The sequence below is a fragment of the Taurulus bubalis genome, assembly GCF_910589615.1.
Source record: "Taurulus bubalis genome assembly, chromosome: 9".
Taxonomy (NCBI): Eukaryota; Metazoa; Chordata; class Actinopteri; order Perciformes; family Cottidae; genus Taurulus; species Taurulus bubalis.
In genome coordinates this window covers 5,154,984-5,173,959 of record NC_136597.1, presented here as the reverse complement: position 1 = coordinate 5,173,959, position 18,976 = coordinate 5,154,984, and the positions used below count along the sequence as shown (strand labels likewise).

Genomic DNA, 18,976 nt, shown 5'->3' with positions numbered 1-18,976 from the left:
GTGATCCCACTCTGGTAAACAAAAACAAAACAAACAGGATCTAGCAGACATCTGCATGAAGTTTTAGTGAGTTCACTTCAGGTCACTTTCTGAACCAGAACAGAGGCTCTCAAAATAACTAAATCATTGTTCAAACCTTCCAACAATAGAAACTGGCCCCATGCACAAACCGCCTGTTCAGGGTTATTTCCCCTCTACAGTCTTTATAATAAAAGGGGATAGATATGTAATGTATTCAAGACATGCACAATCATTGTATTTATTAATTATATATATTGTTATCAATATGGAAGAGACAAATAAAATAAGACAAGCAGCCTGTGCCTTTGTTGCGTTTATTGTCCAAATGGCTCTTGTAGCCTTTCAACAAACAAGTCAAGACCACAAGGAAATATGAAATTATGGACAGTGTGACGGCAGGAGCTCAACGGCTGCGCTTTGTGCGAGAGGTTCTGGCGTCGCGTCGGTGCACGAGGTCCGATTGACCTTTGCGGTGTAAAAAAGGATGACGCGCCAAACTCCCATCTCTGGCTCAGGTCCGAGGTTGTCAAACAAATTTACCTCTTTGCTCAAAGCGCAACAGTCCTAGCAATAAAAACCTTAACGCGTTGCCGTTGAACGACCAGCCTGGAAATCTGCCGCTCGTTCTTAGCCGGGACGCAGTGCCGTTCCACAAGGAGCCGTCACTGAGGGCCTGGTTATGAATTTGCAGCCAGAACTCGTAGAAAAGAGTTAGCAAATCCCCCACCCCACAACGTGGCCAAACACGGACATAAGAAGCACCAGAGAACCACGAGCTGCAGGCTCCTCGCCCTGTCCGTTACCGTCCCAGCACAAACTACTGAGATCAATATTATAACCCTTGAATTTTTTTTTTTTTTTGACATCTTGTTACCCAAAACAACAACCCCCCCGACTAGTGTAGCATGAGAAATACATTACGTTTATAAAAAAAATAATACAAAAAACAACAACAAAAGGAACTTTTTCTTCTTCTTTGAAACCACCGAGAGGCATTTTATAGGGGCCCGGAAACCAATAACAATAACCAAACTTGCGCCTTACCAAAATGTTTTAAAATGTAGAATCTATTTACAGCATCATGTCAGAGTGGGGGAGAGTATGAAAGCACAAACACAGAGCTGGAGGGGAGGACGTGACGGGAGGCGGAGCCGGGCAGTCGATTGTTCTTCATTAAAGAGGTGTTTTATTTAAACCTACTGGCAGTCTCGACTCAAAAACAAAAAGCCTTCAGAGAGTTCTCAGTCCTTCGGGGAGGGGGTTAGTCCAGAGCGATGATGTCATCGTCGTCGTCGTCATTGTCGGCGGGAGCCGCGGTTGCACTCGATAGGGTCGTCCGCGGGCGCTTGGTGGAGGTCTCGCCAGTTTCTGCGTCCGAGTGCTTCCTCTTGCTGCTGCTCGTCGCTGCTGCTGCTGTGCTGGACGACGCCCCTTCCTCCTCCTCGTCATCATCAGAGTTAACGATCATGACATCATCGGCCTCTTCTGGAGCTGAAAGGTGGCAGCAGCGTTCACAGGTGGGGGGGGAGAAAATTAACAAATGGTTACAAATTAGTTTATCCGTTCACAGAAAACGCACAACAAATGAACAACTCGTTCCAAATTGAGTCTTTATTAAGTTCAAACGGTCAGTTGGGATCAAAAGAGTCGCGGTTTTGTGCCGTTGCAGATCGATTATCTTTACGATCTACTCTTTTGGAGGAAGCACAAACCTCCCTACTCAGTGTCGTTAGAGAGACCGGACTAAACAGATGTGAACTACGTAAAAATAAATAAAAACGTTTGACCTTTGGAGGTGGACGGCTGGGCGGAGTCCTTGTTGCCGTTGGTGACGCTGTTCACATCTTCCGGGGTCGTCTGAGGAGGCGGAGCTTTGTCTGGGGCCTCACCCACAACCTCAAACTCCACATCCCGCTCCAGCTCCTCGCTGCCAATGAAGATGCAAACAAATACAGCCTTTTGTAGTTTTGTTCCCTAAAAAGTCACCATTAAACAAACAGTAGAGTAAAGTGTTTTATCCACGCGATCGAATGAATGGAGGTACATACGTGTGCAGGACATTAACGGTGAGCGTGTAGTCTTGGAGGAAGTCGTCGACTTGGAGACGGCTGCCGTTACGGATCCCAAAATCAGCAAGAAATTTGCTGTTGTTTGCTGTGGGAGTCACACACAGTTAATGTGTTTGAGGGGACAATCATTTAATTAATAACTCTTCCCCCAACATCTCCAAAAAAAATGTTTTTAAGACCAAAAATAAATATACATGTATACACAATCCCAAAATTCCAATTTCCAACTCTACAATTCCAAACCCTTGCAAAAGCACTAATCATGCTTCATTAATCCCCTCCTGTCTAGACAGTTTTTTTGCTAAGGCCTGATGGACAGATGCTGCTACAGCGCCCTCCTCTGTGCGAATATAGAATCACAGACTGAAATGCATTGCATTTGATTTCCATCCCCTCCACTTGCTTACTTTCTGTCTCTCCTTCCTCCGAGGAGATAAGGATGGTCCCTTTTCCATCCTCTATCTGAACATCTGGAGCCACCATGCCAAACCTCTCCTTCAGGATCTGATCACAGAGCATACGGAAACAAATCGGGTCAACAACAAAGTAAGTGAGGCCGTAGTGAACGTCTCGATTCAATGTTTTGCAATTCCACAGCAATGTCCGCCCCTCACCAATTACTGTGCTGTAGTTCATATGGTCCATGAAATACAGGCTGCTTATGCCACGCACCATGGTGCCACCAGGTCATAAAGAATTAGAATATCTGGGTGCAAATCATATTTTCTGATTGAACAACAGTGCAGTGTCGACGTAATGACCTATTTACGTTTTAACCGAAGCTGTGGCGCTCCATTACGCCCGTTTAAATAGATTTAATAACTCAAAGAGTTGGCTTTTCCAGGGCCGTTTGTGACCCAGGTGACTGAGGCAGGTTGGTGTATGTGCAAAACCAAGCTCGTCATCTTACCCTGTCCTGCAGCGCGAGGACCGTGGTCTTGTGGACGTTGACCTTGACCGTGACTTCGGGTTTGCTGGCGCAGACGTAGCAGTTGGCGCTGGGCGGATCCAGGACGCACGGGACCAGCAGCTTCTTCCTGAGGTTGGGACACTTGTTCAGGAAGATCTGCAGGAAAAGGGCAAACGGCATGAAGCAACGAGAGCTGGCAGAAAATTATTCTACTTATTGAAACAGGGGTGTCAAGAGTTTATCTGAATGAATGCCCTAAAGGATTTATCAACTCTCCCCTCTACTCCTCCTGTTCCCACCAGACAAAGATCCTTCCCTAAAGCACCGACTTTGGAACACATTGTTGCAGAGTGAGGACTTTGATTTTAGATGTTGTCCCGCCATCAATCATATCGATTATGACCTTTTCACGGCAACAGGAGGAATTATTACAGTGAGGAAAACTTGTTTGAAAATATTCCATATGGGAACCTGACTATAGCTTTCAGACAGACTTGTAAACACTGTGACCCATGTGAGAGACTGCAGGCAAAAAGGGGAGAAACTATCAAGTGCTGCTGTCCAGTCATGGACGCTTGGTACTAACCGTACGACAGGATTCCAGTTCCCCAGACAGGATCTGCAAACCCTGCAGCACGATGAGCCCGGCGATGACCGCGTTGGTCGTAGCAATAGCTGGGATGATGTTCCCAGCCATGGCTGAAAACAAACAAATAGACAAATTTAAACTCTTAATTAAGAAACAAAAAGTGTATGACGTAATTAATTTACATCATGTACAAAATGTTGGTAAATACGAAATTCAGCAAATTCTATACGGTAGTTTGCAGTATGACCAAAAGGTCAAAAGGACATGATGCAGCAACTTACACTTCACGTCGAAGCGACTCTTCATGTTCATGCTGAAGATGTGCATACGCAGGTTAGCTGCTGCCGTGACAAAGTCCATGGATGGGGTGTCGTCCTGAGAACAAATGGGGACATGTGAGCCATAAAAAACACAGTGCGTAACATTTACACTATGGCTATGTATTCCGTTGAAGAATAGCGGAAATACAATACTTGAAGCTTCTTGAGGTTCTTACAATTAAAGAGAGACATGTCTTTTTCTTTTTTTGTTATTGTTCTTCAAGTGTGCAAACATTCACACAGTTTGTGCATTACCTTGTCCCACACCAGCTCGGCTCCTTCTCCCATCTTCTGCAGCTGTGAGCGGAGGGTCTCCACGCTGTGCTGGAACAGCTGGCAGAGACCCCAAACGCCCAGAACCTGCTGGTCCTTCAGACCCGAACCCACGGACACCTTCTGAGGACTCGCTGGGATACACAAGCGTGGATCAACATGACAAACTAATAAACAACCACGTAACAAAAGAGACGGGTAAACAGGCCAACATATACGGAATAATAAGACTAGAGTTACAGGAGGGTTTCCGGTGTGTGTGTGTGTGTGTGTCCAACTCAATTTGATGCTCATCGTTATTAACGGCAGTAGGGATAATTTTGCTGGAACAGGGAGGAGACAAGCAGCAAACGTGTCCCCAAACGCCATTTAAGCAAAAAGCTAAAAGTGACATAAATATTTAAAGAGACATACCACTCTTCTCTAGCTGATTCCAGACCAGAGGTGTAGGGGCTTTCCTCGTCTTCCACAGCTTGTCCATGGTCAGCAGGTACATGATGTCATCTTTGAAAAGCTTGAGAGGAGCCAATCGAAACAGAGCTTGTTACTGCATGCCTTTGGTAGTCATGTACTTACGCAGTACTTTTTTAGCACTAAAAACTGCCAAGTGTTCAATTTCAAAGAGGCATTATTAGAAACAATACACTCTTAGGTTTAATGAATCATTGATCACATTGTTTTTGCAGTCTTTAACCCCTGGGCTCTACGGTTTGTCTCCAGCAGGACGCCAATTAAAACAGATTTGCAACTGCAACATGTAAAAGTCAAAGAAGAAAGACCCATAATTTGAAGGATGGCAGAGTCTCTGCTGTCAACATGAAACCCTCCCACACTGCGAGCTGCAACAGCCGAGGAAGCGCTTTCTTAGTTCCTACCTGACACACTCCATACTAAAACTAAGGCAGATCAAAACAGAGAAGGCTGCTTTACCTTGAGGTCAGACAGCCCTTTACAAACGAGGAACTAAAGTCGTTAACTACGCTCTCTTCAAAGCCACAAGACCCCATTGAATCCAATCTAACACTTGAAAAAAACAAAAAAACAAAGTCCCACAACAACAAACTAAGAGACTGAAGCGGCGGTACGGCAGCGACTTGTGTACTGAAAAGGTGAAATGAAGAACGATGAAGCGAGCGCAAATAAATACATCGCTTCAGGATATTCAACCTTTCGCTTCTTCAGTGCATGGAACACTTGATTCTTTACGAGGTGCATATAAAAAGGCAATAAAGTAGTCCATGAATATAAGATATGAGTTTTCAGTTCAGTACCATTCCTACTCGGCGTTTGCTTTGGTTTACAATTCCTGCCATCCGTGGAGGCTCGTGCCGCGGTGTCACTACCGCTAGTGGAAATAAAAGCTTTATGCGTGTTTTTTGTTTTTTTTGGGGGCACATTCTGAGTCCTACGAATTCAACGTGTCTGACCGTCTCTGACCTTGTGGAAGAGTTTGACGGCGTCGTATCCCGTGGAGCGAGCCCACTCCTTGGTGGAGACTCGCTTGATGTCCCCGTCCTTTTCTGAGGCTGTGGCGCGAGCTGCCGTGTTCTCTGAATTCCCTGTTTACAGAACACACGCACATTTTACAGCGTACGGCGCTTGTGTATTTCTAAACTGTGTCGCCGACAAGCAAATGCAAAAGTTACAAAGTGCTGCAAATATAAGAGCCAAAAAAACAAAAGGAAAGCAGCCTCACTCACATGCAGCCTCCGGGTCTGCTGTGTCGGGGGACACCTCTTGATCCGCGTCCTCCTCCCCAAATAGCTGACTATAGCGGCAACAGACAAACGTTGACCATTAGCACACAGCACGCCAGCCTCCATAGTTTTTACCGTGTCGTCAACTTGAACGATGCTCGTATGACGAGAATGTTGCCTTACTTGAAGAGGTACTTGGCCCAGACGATACAATGAATGGGCTCAGACGGTGTGTTTCGGATGGTGCATCCTGGGAAGGTCTTCTGGGTGGGCTTTGGTTGACACTCGTAGCACTCTGTCAGTCCCTGGGGAACGAGGGGAGCAGGAGGGAATAAAGAGACACGATGAGAGAAGGTGTAAATCGCCGTTCATCCACCCGCTACTGGATAGGAGAACAAATAAATCTACGCCACGGATGTTACGCCACGGACAACATGTTGGCGTGCGCGTCTTTACCTTCTTGATGACGGTGACTTGTCCCAGGTAACCGGCAGTGCCGCTCTCGATCAGAGGGATGTCTGCTGCCAAACACATCCTGTTCACGTGGTTACGGGCCGCTGCGGAGACAGAAAGTGTTTTCCTCATCATTTCAATGCGTTTTCATATTTTAAACTATACCCAGACTATATTTACATACATGCACACAGTAAACTGATTAAGACACTACACGAGTCAATTAAAAAACATTTCCTGAAAAATTTGTATGTGCTTGTTGTTATCATCAATTTAGACGATGCATCTCAGTTTCATAGCGATCTATTATTTTGTTAAATTATCACCCAGCGCTAGCTAGGAGTCGCACAAAATGCCACGAGAGAATACCTCTGTTATCCAGAGCATTCATCACCAACATGAACTTTCTGAAGAACTCCACATTGTAGTCAGGACTGTTGGGGGAAAAAAGAAACAAAAAAAACACAATAAGTTCCACACACAAGGACAAAACGCTGAATGTATTCAGTGACTCAAATGAGCAATAAACAGAAAGAAACACACCTCATGATGCTGTCATGGTAGGCAGTGATGTTTACAGTGGGACAAAACTGCAAGACGCTCTCCTTGGCCACCTGCAAAAAAAAAACAACAGACAAAGCACGTGAACGTGTGCACGTTGCACGTGGCATGGGGTGTTCGACAGGTTCAAAAACAACGCTACGGAGGTTAATGATGATATTTGCGTTTACCTGTGCTTTGGACTTGCCAACATGCTTCTTCTGGAAGAGGAACTGGCGGTTCAGGTTGCTGACGTCGATCGTGTCCAAGTCGATCTGCCGATATGTCGATAGGGTGGAAGAGTCAGTCCCGTATACATTTAATGTAACACAATCGTAGCAGTGTATTTAGAACACAATTTTGCTTTTTGTTTTATGTCTGCCTGTGCATATATAATATAGTATATAATGACGGTGTTCTCCATACAAATACCGATCTGATCTCCCTCTGTGGTAATATCCAGTCCTTTACTTGGATTGAATCGTTAAGGATTAATCAGGTAGTTCAGGAGGAGTTTGCTCCAATATCCTGTCTCGTGGCTTTTGTTAAAGATTGTAAAAGCAGCAGAGTGAAGGTCACACAACTGTGAAACCACGGACTACCTCAAAAACGCCTTCTCTCACTTGACTACAAAACACAATCAAACAAATGTTTTACTAGTTTCAGGTACATGCTAAATAGAGTAGAGCTACAGAAAGACTTTAAATCCCTAATATCTAATGTGTATCAACCCTTCATATTCATTTATGTCGTACTAGTTTACTTGTGCAGGTTGTTTGTCATCATGCATGTTCTGTTCCTTTTCGAAAGGAACTAAATATTGACGAGTCTCAATCTACTTCTCCATCCTTTAACCAGAGCTGGATGTCTCTGAGCCCTTCAATGGGATCCAGTGATTCTCAGCTTCACACACCCTGCGGGCTAACACTCGAAAACAAAACAAAAACAAACCTAATAATACTAAAACTAATAATAATAATTTACTTTACTATAATTAATCGTTCTAAAAAAATGGCATGACACAACGTGACACAGTGAAACAGAAGGGGAAGTGTGTCTGTGCCGGTTCGCCGTCTCGTTTCGCATAAGTTGTCGGAGCTAACTCAGAGGAGCCGATGGCGCCAAACGCTCCAGCAGCAGCTCTCACATTTTCCCGACTTCAATGTCGGGCCCGCTCATTTAACGATGCACCCAGTTACAGAGGGAGAGAGTGGGGTCAAAAAAACACTCACACTCGTGTGTTTTACTTCTCAAAATATCCGCTCCCGGGAATGAGCCCGAGCCCGCACACCCCCACCCCCGACAGGCGCAGCCTGTGCAGCACAAAGACTTAGCATACTAGCTAGCTAGCTAACAGACACACACACACAAACATAAGTGTGACGGACCACTTCGATGTTTTTGAAGCCGGTGAGGACGAGGTTCTTCAGCAGCTCGCAGCCGATCCCTCCCGCTCCCACCACCAGCACCTGGCAGGTGGAGAGGGTGTCAGACAGCTCTTTTCGGAGGGAACCAACTAGTTGGACCATGTTGATCGGCTAGAGACAGAACCAGAGCCTGCGGCACCGAGAGCTTCTTCTTCTTCTTCTTCTTCTTCAGAACCAAAGTGCCGCCCACTTCCGGGTTTCTCCATCGCTTCTGCGGGCGCTGTCGGACTAGCGCCCTCTACTGGCGAATTGTGGCAACTCGGCTGGATTGGGGCAGTCTCTTGCGATTCTCCTGGGAGATAAAACACTCGACCCCCATGTTATTATTAGAACATGTCGAGCCATATTACGACAGTCCCTGGTTCTCTAACACACTGCAGTGCCAGAATAGACCTCCCAGACTATTTAATATGTTCATGTCTGATGTTCTGAACCCACGGAGCCATTGGTACACCTGTATTTACTGGGTAACAGTGTATTATGTTAGTCCTAACGAATACTTCACCCTGTATTTACTGGGAATAGTAAAGGCTACTTGGATAAGTGGTCCACCTTGAACATATAGATGAAGAACACCATCCACCATCTAGTATTACTCACCTCACTTTAGCACCGGCACGTTGCCAACTCACTCAACCCATACATTTTTCTCTTCGTTGCTCTCAACATTCCCATAAAAGGATGTTGTTGTTGGGTGGCCTACTGCGTGCTTCTGACTATAGGCTTCTACTTCTATACAGTATTATTCTGACCTCTAGTGGCATCTCCCACGTAATTATTTGGTTTTCTTTATTTGAACTTTCTGCCATGTTCCAATACTGTCCTCATTACTGCGTCCCCCAATTACTCCACCCGGTACAGAATGTGATTCATTGATTTCTAGCAGAACCACCAGCACCAGCTGTATATCAATACAGAACAGCAATGGCAATGTAACTTCACGAAGAGAAAGCCAGGCGAAAATTCTCCCAAAAAAATGTTTTAGTGTATTAGCTTCTCAATTTCATCTGTGATGTATTTTCATTTATTTTCTTTTGTATATCAAATAGATTTTACATGCATGCTGCCACTTATAGGGAAAGCCTTCAGAGTGAACGCAATATTTGCTTTGAATAAGTATGTATGAAATCGGGACACAGTTCTGTCCACACATAAAGTCTAGTCCAGTTCTCTCAACCTTCAACCTGCGCAGGAGTCTAATTCACTCTCAACTGACAATATATTTCAGTTTGCAGGGGCCTTAACCAGCCCATTTAATGATGTCATAACATTGTTATGAATAGTCTTTTTAATAGATGTCCAATAAATGCTTAATTATTGCAATTTTTTATTACATATGAGTTTGCCTTCCGAATAGTAAACACGTGGTGAAATATCGTAGGTGTCTTGTGTGTTTTAGCTCACATGGTCTGTAAATAGCTATTCAGAATTTTGGGTCTCACTTTTCCTCTCCCTTTTCTTCTCTGTTGATGTGAATACTCTCTTAGTTACATCACTCCTCTCTTAGCTGTGAAATAGTTAAAGCGATAACGGCAGCTCAGCAGGGAACGTTTTACCTCACGTCTCGATGGTTCAGAGCAACGACATGACACACACCAGAAAAGTCAAGATCTGATTTTTGGACTCATAACTACCTATGCATACTTTCAGCTAAGACTTGTTTTACTTTATTTACACAGAGGACATGTCTACATCATTAGAAAAGTCGTGGGATGCTCAAAATGAAGATATTTCAGGGTTACAACAAACTTTTGACTGAGAGTGTCTCGTTGTGGAAGTACCTTCTGCGTATTATCACCAGTCATGTCCAACAATGACCCGGCATACAGAAACACAATGGGGATTCGCATCAGCTGATTAGACCTAATCAGTTTCTCCCTGTGTCTGCATCTGTGATTAGTGGACTGCTGTTCAGCTATTTTTTGCAGGAAGGACCCCTCCCCCCATTTTCCACTGTTGATCATTTCAGAACGTTGTTTTCGGAACGCTTGGGGAACCTTGTATTCCTAACATTATCTAAACAATGTTTTCAGAAGGTTGTTTATGCAGAAGGTTGTTTATGGAACTCTATTTCCGGAACGTTGTTTTCTTATTGTTGTTTTTGGAAGCTTGTTTTAGGAACATTGTTTTCGGAACGTTTGGGGAACGTATTCTTAACATTATCTTAATGTTGTTTTCGGAAGGTTGTGTTTGGAACGTTGTTTTCAGAAAGTTTGGGGAACATTATATTAAGTGATTTTTGAAATGTTGTTTTAGGAGGAAAAAAAACAGGAAAAACTATTTGGCAACAATTCATGGTTTTAATGGGTATGCTGTGTGGAAACATATTAGACTTTTTTTCTTCTTTCCCCCATCCTAATTCTGTCTATGCAGCGCAAACACATTGTCTAAAAAGTGATATATATATATATATATATACATATATATCAAGGCGCAACGTGTTGTTTGATTATAATGATGCGATAATTTAAGACTATATTTGTTCCAATTGTTATCAATTCCACACACAAAAAAAGTCTTCAAGGTCTGGAGTTTACGCGGAGCATGAACGCTGCACCAGTTGACCGGAAAGCCTTCACAGCCAGTAACCATGAGTGAAAGAAAGACAACACCTATACTTCCAACCGGCTGGATATATATATATATATATATATATATATATATATATATATATATATATATATAGATTTTGATCAACATTTACATCTATTTTGTTGTCCGTGTAATGTTTACAAACCACTGATATTTTATGCTTATTTGGACACTATCACTGAGATAAAGATTAACTAGTTCAGTGTCAAATATACCATTCAATAGAGAAAAAAACATGTATAATTTTTTTTCTTCTTTTTTTTAACATTGATTATGGAATGATAAATATTAGGCTCGTTTGTTAGAGCTGCGCCTCGCCTGGAATCCAGACGAGAGCAGGCGGCCGCAGCAGGAGGCGTTGACAAAAAACTGCAATCAAGTCGGACAGTTGTCAGCTGCTTTCAAAGCATACACAGGAAGTCACAGAAGAAAGTACTTCCTGTTAGTTCCTAACTTTTGTTTACTTGTAGTTTACAGATCACGTTTGGATTTATTATATGTGTTTATAAATATATATATTTATGTAGAAATGACTGTGTAGCTGCATCCTTTGGTATTTGTATGTCTGCCTGTGAAATACATTACTACTGGTTTAGATATGTGTTATGAAAATACGATTTTGTATTATCAACCACACAAGATGTGTTTTTAGATTAAACATGAGACAAATAGTCAATAATCGAGGGTTAAGTATTACAACTACACATAAAATAAGGATTTTCTACAACACGTGGTGTTTGCTGTCAGATCAAAGAGCCAATCAGCTCTCTGGTGTGGCGAGAGCAGGGCGTTTCCCATCATGCACTGGGCCAAGCAGTCGTTTGAGAGCAACTGCGGCGACTGACTCTGAAATCGACAGCCGGCTTGGTCTCGTGAGAGTATCGTTGACCACGTGTGCATGACGCCAGAGCAAGTCCGGACCAAGTCGGACACAAATCTAACCGGCATGCATTGCGCGCCGATCGATTCTGCGCAGAACTGGCTCATCTCGAACGAGCCTATTGTATGATGGGCTGAAATGGAAGACACCCAACGCATTCACTATAATCAAGTTTACTTCGAGCTAAACTGCTTGGTGTAGTTTACTTTGAGCTAAACTCCTTGGTATAGTTTACTTTGAGCTAAGCCAGCGGCAGCAGCCTCCCCAAGGTCCTAGTGCACTAAAGTATGACGATAGGCTATTGGATTGTATTTTGAAGGGGGAGAAAACATACAAACCAGAATGCACACACATATGTAGCATGTTAGAGTGATAAATAACTTGTCAATGTGAGAAACACTAGTTTAATTTAATGACATCACCAAAATAAAAAGTTGTTTTTCTTTTTCAAGCCAAATTATTTGAGGGGGCTTGAGCCCCCCTAAAACAGGTCTAACGACGCTCCTGCCCCTTATCAATCATCTACATTATGTTGTGTAAATAAATATGTCATCGGGAGAATCAATAGGGCAATGGGACGCTGTACACGTGTTTTATTTGATTGCCTGTGCGAGTGCGCGCGCGTGCGGGCTGTTGACGGCGGGATACTTCACGTAAACCAGGAGTTTTCAGAGTAGTTTCATAGTATCTGTTGTTTGTTTTGTGTGTCTATAAAGTCGGTCCAGGAAATGTGAACGTTTCCACTGGTCTGAACAAACTGTTTCTGCCCGACCCGCCTCTCCCTCCCACACACACCGAGCCAAAGCCCCGTGCCGCGCCGCAGCAGTTAGAGAGAAGCATGGGGTCCGCAGGAGGCGTCTGCTCGGTGCTGCTGGTCCTGGGTCTGCTGGTCCTCCGGCTCTGCTCGGGATTCTGGATCGTCAACGTCGTCTTCCCGCCAAACGCCAAACCCAGCCTGTCGAGCAACAGCACCCCTCCGCTCATCATCGGTAAGCGTCGGGAGTGTTATGGAAATGATACATGTCAATGGTTTAAGTATTACAAATCCATTTCTGACATGGGCTTTGAAGTTCAAATACGTTCTTATTTATGGTTCTGTACTTGTGTTATTTGTGACTGTACTTTTTTTTAATTTTTAATCAAATTATTGGTGTGGTGTTCCATCATATATAGAGTATAGGTGAAAAGCAGAGGGCATCTTGTTGTGTCCATGTATTGATGCCCACGCTATCTGTGCACACGGCACTGTGTACATTTGACCCCGTGCTTTACTGTTTGTGCTTATTGAGGCTTTTACAGTTCAGAACCTGATCCAGAGGTCATGCTTTAACTAGAGAGAACATGAATTTAACTTTTAACCAATTTCTGGTCGACACGTGTAATGATATATGTCTCCCTCTTCCCACCATCATGATTCAGCCTTTATTTCCTTTATTTTTTATTTTTGATCTTGTGTCATTACATCACTTTTTGAAGCCACAACATTGAGTGGACTGTGAGTCACACTATCAGTGATATATGTAGGTCTTCTTCTACTCGTCTGTAACAATTGAGGTGTTGAAATATCATTCCGTACATTGGAGGTCTGAATTTAGAGAATAAAATAAGAGATTAAAGTCAGAATTCTGGTTAATTTATTCTGAGATTACAACAATTAAAAAAGTATTCTCAATAGGCTGAATAAACAGTACTGACCTATAATCTCTTCGTCACTTCCTGAGAACCTCCTTGCCGGTTTGATACACGTAACCATGGTAACCAGTGGCAACCTTATGTGACAAAACAATTCTTAAGAATCATAAAATCTTATTTTTACAAATATATGACAGAGCAAAGTGGACGTTACGAAGCTGTCCACCATTGTCTGCTATGAACGTTCATTCTGGATTAAAGTCAGAATTCTAAGGTTAATTGTGACTTTATTCTCAGAAATAATAAATGTAACAATTCTGAGGCTAACAACCAAAATGGTATACTATGCACACACAAAAAAAGATACGCAATAGTTGTTGTTAATCATTGATTATATGATTAACGTATAGTATTAGTCAGAGATTAAACTGATTTGTCATTCACGAAAGTGTACAATGCCGTTATTAGGAAACTGCAGGACCGTTTCTCTTCCCACCTCTTGTGACTCATTGTTTGCAGTCAGAAGGTCGTTGTCCAAATCTGGGATCCAGCCGTCTACTGCAGAGGAATTCCCAGTCCTGCATGTGTTGTAAAGCTGAGAATCTGATGAAACGCAGTCAGAGAAAACTGTTTAGTCAAAATAAACATTTACCACACACTTTACATCTTCTTAGAACCATGCAGGGTCATACATTCTATACGATATTGTGTAGAATTAGAATATTGGCCAGAATCTTCAGATTCAGAGTGTTATGAAGGGACCAAAGATCAGATTGTGCATTCAGTTCCTACTTGCATAGCCATCCCAAACATTTTTGGGAACCAAAGTTGTGTATCGACCTCCGTGACCTGTGACCTGTGACCTACAGCGACGGTTAACAACCGTTTCAGCTTGCAACCTTTGTCGCAGCTTGCATATATGTCAAAGAGGACTTTCCTCCTCTGAGCTTTTATTTGTTTCATTTAAATACTTGACAGTGGCCTGAAGAGGAACACATCCCCATTATTTCACAAAAACAAAACACCCCCATTTTATAGAAAAATAGATAAAACAAGAGTACAAACGGAGTCTATCTGGAGTGGCTTATACAAGTGATTTAGAAAGACTTTCCGCATTCACATATCTGTATTTTGTATTTTCTCTTTGACACAAACACAATTCACGAGTGGTCCAGACCTGTAGCAGGATCCATTTTCCACTAATGGATTATATATTTCATTACTATGAAGCAGTTTTGGAGTTTGAAAACCCGAAACAAACTACACTTCTTGATCATGTTGACTTCATCCTGTTTGTATCCATATAGCCTGACGATATCATCATTTGTGTGTGTGTGTGTGTGTCCGTCCAGTGCCTGGGAACTTGGGGAACCGCCTGGAAGCTAAGCTAGACAAGCCGGCGCTGGTCAGCTGGATGTGCTACAAGAAAACCGAGCACTGGTTCCCGCTGTGGATTGACCTCAACATGTTCATGCCTATAGGTGTAGACTGCTGGATCGATAACATCAGGTAACGCTGAATGCCCTCTCATGTCTGTGTTATGTATCACCTTGAAAGCATTGTCTCGACACATCTCCCGCCTTAAATATTCCTGTCTGGTCGAAGCAGTCACTACCAAACATTCCCAAATGTGACCACGATAACGCCTGAAAAAGAAAAGAATCCAGCTTGACCAGCCGGGACAATTAAAGCGGGGGAAAGCCCAATGTTTTTGTTCTTTTTATTTTATTAGAGTCACATTGGCAAGTGTTTTCGCCCACTGGACTGACATGAATGTCCCTTTGCGTGCCACAGACTTGTTTACAACAGGACGACTCGGCGTTCATCCAACTCGCCTGGGGTGCAGGTGCGCGTGCCAGGATTCGGGCAGACATATCCCATTGAGTTTCTAGACACTAACAAACTGGCTGGTGAGGGAAAAAAAATGCATCTGTGTTCATTTCTTTGTTGAATGATCCAGAAATCAGAAAAGGATTTCATTGAAGCAACGTTGCCTCGGAATTCATCCAACAGGCTGTAATTCTTACACTGGATTCTTTTGAATATCTCATGTGCACTTTGCAGCGAGCAATGCTGAGTCAGCCGTCTGGTGTCATTGACTGAGTCTGCTGCTGTTTTTTTGCAGGTTATTTTTTCACTATGGTGCAACATTTGGTCAACATGGGATACACCCGAAACGAGACCGTCCGAGGAGCTCCGTACGATTGGAGGTTAGCTCCTAGTAAGTAGCAAAACCACATGTGCACCCTCACATGCATATTCACACAGTAGGTGGCTGATTCAAAGAGACTTGTGCAGGGACAAGGGGCCTGCAGACCAACTCGGCTTGTCATTGTTAAGGAATAATGTCGCTATCGGGGCTCCCTTTCCCGATGATATGTATGGCTTGAACAACAGAATGAAGTAAAACACAAATATGTGTGTGACTCATAAAGGACTAATTTAACGTTCCAGTGATCATATTGTTTATATCAAAGCTGCATCCACTTCTTTGGCCACTTGGGGGCAGCAGAACCAGCGCTAAACCCAAATGCTGGGGTACTGCATCATCTCCATATGTCAAGTTATCATGGCGCACATGTTGGTAAAATCATTTGGAATCGCGTTTGGCCTCCTGATCTATAACATAAGTCTTATACTCTCTCTCTTTTGGCCACCACCGACTCCCGAGGACTCTTTATGCTCCATATGATCACCAGCTATTCGCCACCATTGTGCCTGCCAAACCCACAGATAATTAGCAACCCGAGTCAATTTTTTCTGTACCTATTTTTTAGTGGTAAAGAAAGACAAATTATCCCCCCCCCCCCCCCCGATTCAGGAGGCCACAAACAACTTTATATATACGGTTGTAATACTTCATACTGATCGGATCACATGTATGTTGATTACGCACACGTAACGCATGCACTCAGCGCTGTCACCCTCCTCCTCCAACAGATGAGAATGCGGAGTATTTCACGAAGCTGCAGAACCTGGTTGAGGAGATGTACGAGCAGTACCAGAAGCCCGTCTACCTGCTGGGACACAGCATGGGCTGCCACTACGTCCTCTACTTCCTCAACCACCAGCCCCAGGCCTGGAAGGACAAGTACATTAGGGGCTTGATCTCCCTGGCGGCTCCATGGGGGGGCGCTGTCAAGCCACTGAGAGTTCTGTCGTCAGGTACCGGCAAAGCACTTACACTAGAATGCAGTACAGTAGAAGAGGCTGCTGGCGTTTCAGAGTTGTTGTTATCTACATGACTGTCTCCAATATCTTTTTATTGTGACCTTGCAGGGGAAAATGACGGCATCCCGATGATTTCCAACATCAAGATCCGAGAGGAGCAGCGGATGGCCACGACTAATCCCTGGATGCTGCCCTCTGACTCGGCCTGGCCAAAGGACCACGTGTTCATCTCCACGCCGACCTTCAACTACACCAACCAGGACTACCAGCGCCTCTTCACGGACATCGACTATGAGGACGGCTGGTAACCTAACAGCCTCCATGTTCTAACACAGCCCATCAATCACCCGCCTCCATTTTATGCGCGCTATATTCCTGACAATCCAACTTCTCTGGGAATTTTTATGATTTACCGAAAGGGGATTTCATAACAGCAGACACACAAGAACCTAGTCAATTATGTAAAGGACAGCGTTGGATGGAGAGTCGACACTGCATGTTCCTCGTTCACGATAGACAACGCACAGCACGCAGCAGTCTTTCCTTGAGGTTGCATTTGTGTCGACACAGCATTGAGAGAAATAACTGGTAATGATAGAAACTATTAAAAACCCCACATTGTAGAAAGTGATCATGACATTTCTCTTTGATTATAAAGCAGGTGTAGATAAATACTGTGGATGTATCGAAATGCTTAATCCATGGAGAAATGCCCACAGCCCGTATTCAGAAACTGTGCCTTTAAATGAGCCGTCAGGACTTCCGTAAGACACACACACACACACACACACACACACACTCAGTGAGTCCCTGACTGCAGTGACTCGGCGAAGACGGCGACAGCACAAAAGGCCAGAATACGCCGACCAATCTGAGTTTTTTTCAGCAAGGGTTGCCATGAAGTTCCATAGAGGAGCTGAGGGACGCTGCACAGTCAGGTTTTAATCCTCTGAGGGTTCACCACGACAAGCCAACCCTTTCACGAGTAGCCATGTGACCCACTATTCATATGAAAACGTTGATTAGAATTGCTTTAAAGCGTTTGGTTTTCGTACCCTTTCCCATTTCACAACCCCACCCCTCTCTCGTTGGTTCCAGGCACATGTGGGAGGACACCAAGAACCTGACCGGTGCTCTCCATCCTCCCGGCGTCGAGGTGTGGTGCATGTACGGCGTGGGCCTTCCGACTCCGGTGACATACATTTACGACGACGAGTTTCCCAACGTGGACCCGGTGGACTTCGTCTACGCCGACGGGGACGACACGGTGGACAGCTTCAGCATGAGCCTGTGCAAACGCTGGGAGGGGCAGCAGGAGAAGCCGGTCCACGTCACCGAGTACCGCGGGCTGGCCCACCTGGACATAGTGTTCAGCGAGCAGGTGCTCAACCAGATCCACAATATCATGGAGGGCAAATCCGACACGCCCAGCGAGATTGATGTCCGATTTGGGACTCAGTAGAAGTAAAAACAACAACAACAACAACAAAAAACACATGGGATTGCTGGATTCTTTACATAGCTGACTGTCGAGTGAAAAAACACATTTCACATACGTGCAACATGTTTTAGCACGTCCGCTCTTAAGCCACGTAACAGTTCTAAACCCGTCTGGGCCCAATGTCTGATCCCCTCATCTCTTTGACCCTGATTTGATTATTTCAATATCCAAGCACAATAATTACAAATATAATAGTTTTTGTTTTTAATGATGATTCATCTACTGTTGTATTTTCCTCACGGTCCATTCGGGCAACTTCAAATAGCGTTACATAGTTCACCTTCATTAAAAAATACCCAATCCTGCTTTGTACTTTTGATGGATGATCACTTCCTTATGATTTGCCCACAATGACACATATTTATCATATTCCATGGGTATTAGAGTGTGAATAAAGAAAAAATGATAGGGGTCTCACCAGTCACCCCCTTCTTTTGTTTTGTATAGGATGTAACTAATGTTTCTATTAGGATTTATATATTTGTATCTGTATGAAATATTGTTGAATAAAATATCATAAGTGCAGTAGTTCATATATGCAGATTAAACTAGCGATGTGAATGAATCCCGTGGTGTGAAGGCCACCTGTATTTGAATGTTTCCGCTTATAAATAAAGCATCTCATTTCACAAAAAGGTCTCGCGTGAAATGATTTCCAGTATAAAGTTGAAATCCAACACCGTGTTGTCAAACTATTATCTCCATCTGCGGTCGATGGCTTTTGACTTGATTGCGGAAGTTGCGTTGCCGGGGTTGGGATCGCTCCGTAATCTAGACCTCGTGATCGGCGCCTTGCTGTTGATCGATCATCCTCATCAGCGGTTTCGTCTGATCAGAGGTATTAAAGAGCAACCCCAGGAGGACTCCGCTCAAACCCACGCGCACAACACCGAGGAGGACA

At 43.9% G+C, this 18,976-nt stretch overlaps 2 protein-coding genes across 2 annotated transcripts; one reads left to right on the top strand and one right to left on the bottom strand.

Moving 5' to 3' along the window:
• Nucleotides 1-328: 328 nt before the first annotated feature.
• uba2 (ubiquitin-like modifier activating enzyme 2) lies at nt 329-8,401 on the bottom strand (the record flags this gene model as incomplete). The annotated part of the gene is made up of 17 exons (XM_079223245.1): nt 329-1,512; nt 1,809-1,948; nt 2,070-2,175; nt 2,498-2,594; nt 3,001-3,156; nt 3,587-3,699; nt 3,871-3,964; nt 4,165-4,316; nt 4,597-4,696; nt 5,620-5,741; nt 5,883-5,950; nt 6,063-6,184; nt 6,336-6,436; nt 6,702-6,766; nt 6,876-6,946; nt 7,064-7,147; nt 8,261-8,401. The coding sequence occupies 17 exons, from the start codon at nt 8,399-8,401 to the stop codon at nt 1,283-1,285; spliced, it is 1,962 nt and encodes a 653-aa protein (XP_079079371.1). The 3' UTR covers nt 329-1,282.
• Nucleotides 8,402-12,609: 4,208 nt separating this feature from the next.
• lcat (lecithin-cholesterol acyltransferase) lies at nt 12,610-18,791 on the top strand (the record flags this gene model as incomplete). Its single annotated transcript, XM_079223207.1, has 7 exons — nt 12,610-12,760; nt 14,756-14,912; nt 15,198-15,313; nt 15,529-15,624; nt 16,344-16,568; nt 16,683-16,878; nt 17,673-18,791. 7 exons carry the CDS (start codon nt 12,610-12,612, stop codon nt 18,034-18,036), a joined length of 1,305 nt encoding a protein of 434 aa, XP_079079333.1. The 3' UTR covers nt 18,037-18,791.
• Nucleotides 18,792-18,976: the final 185 nt, after the last annotated feature.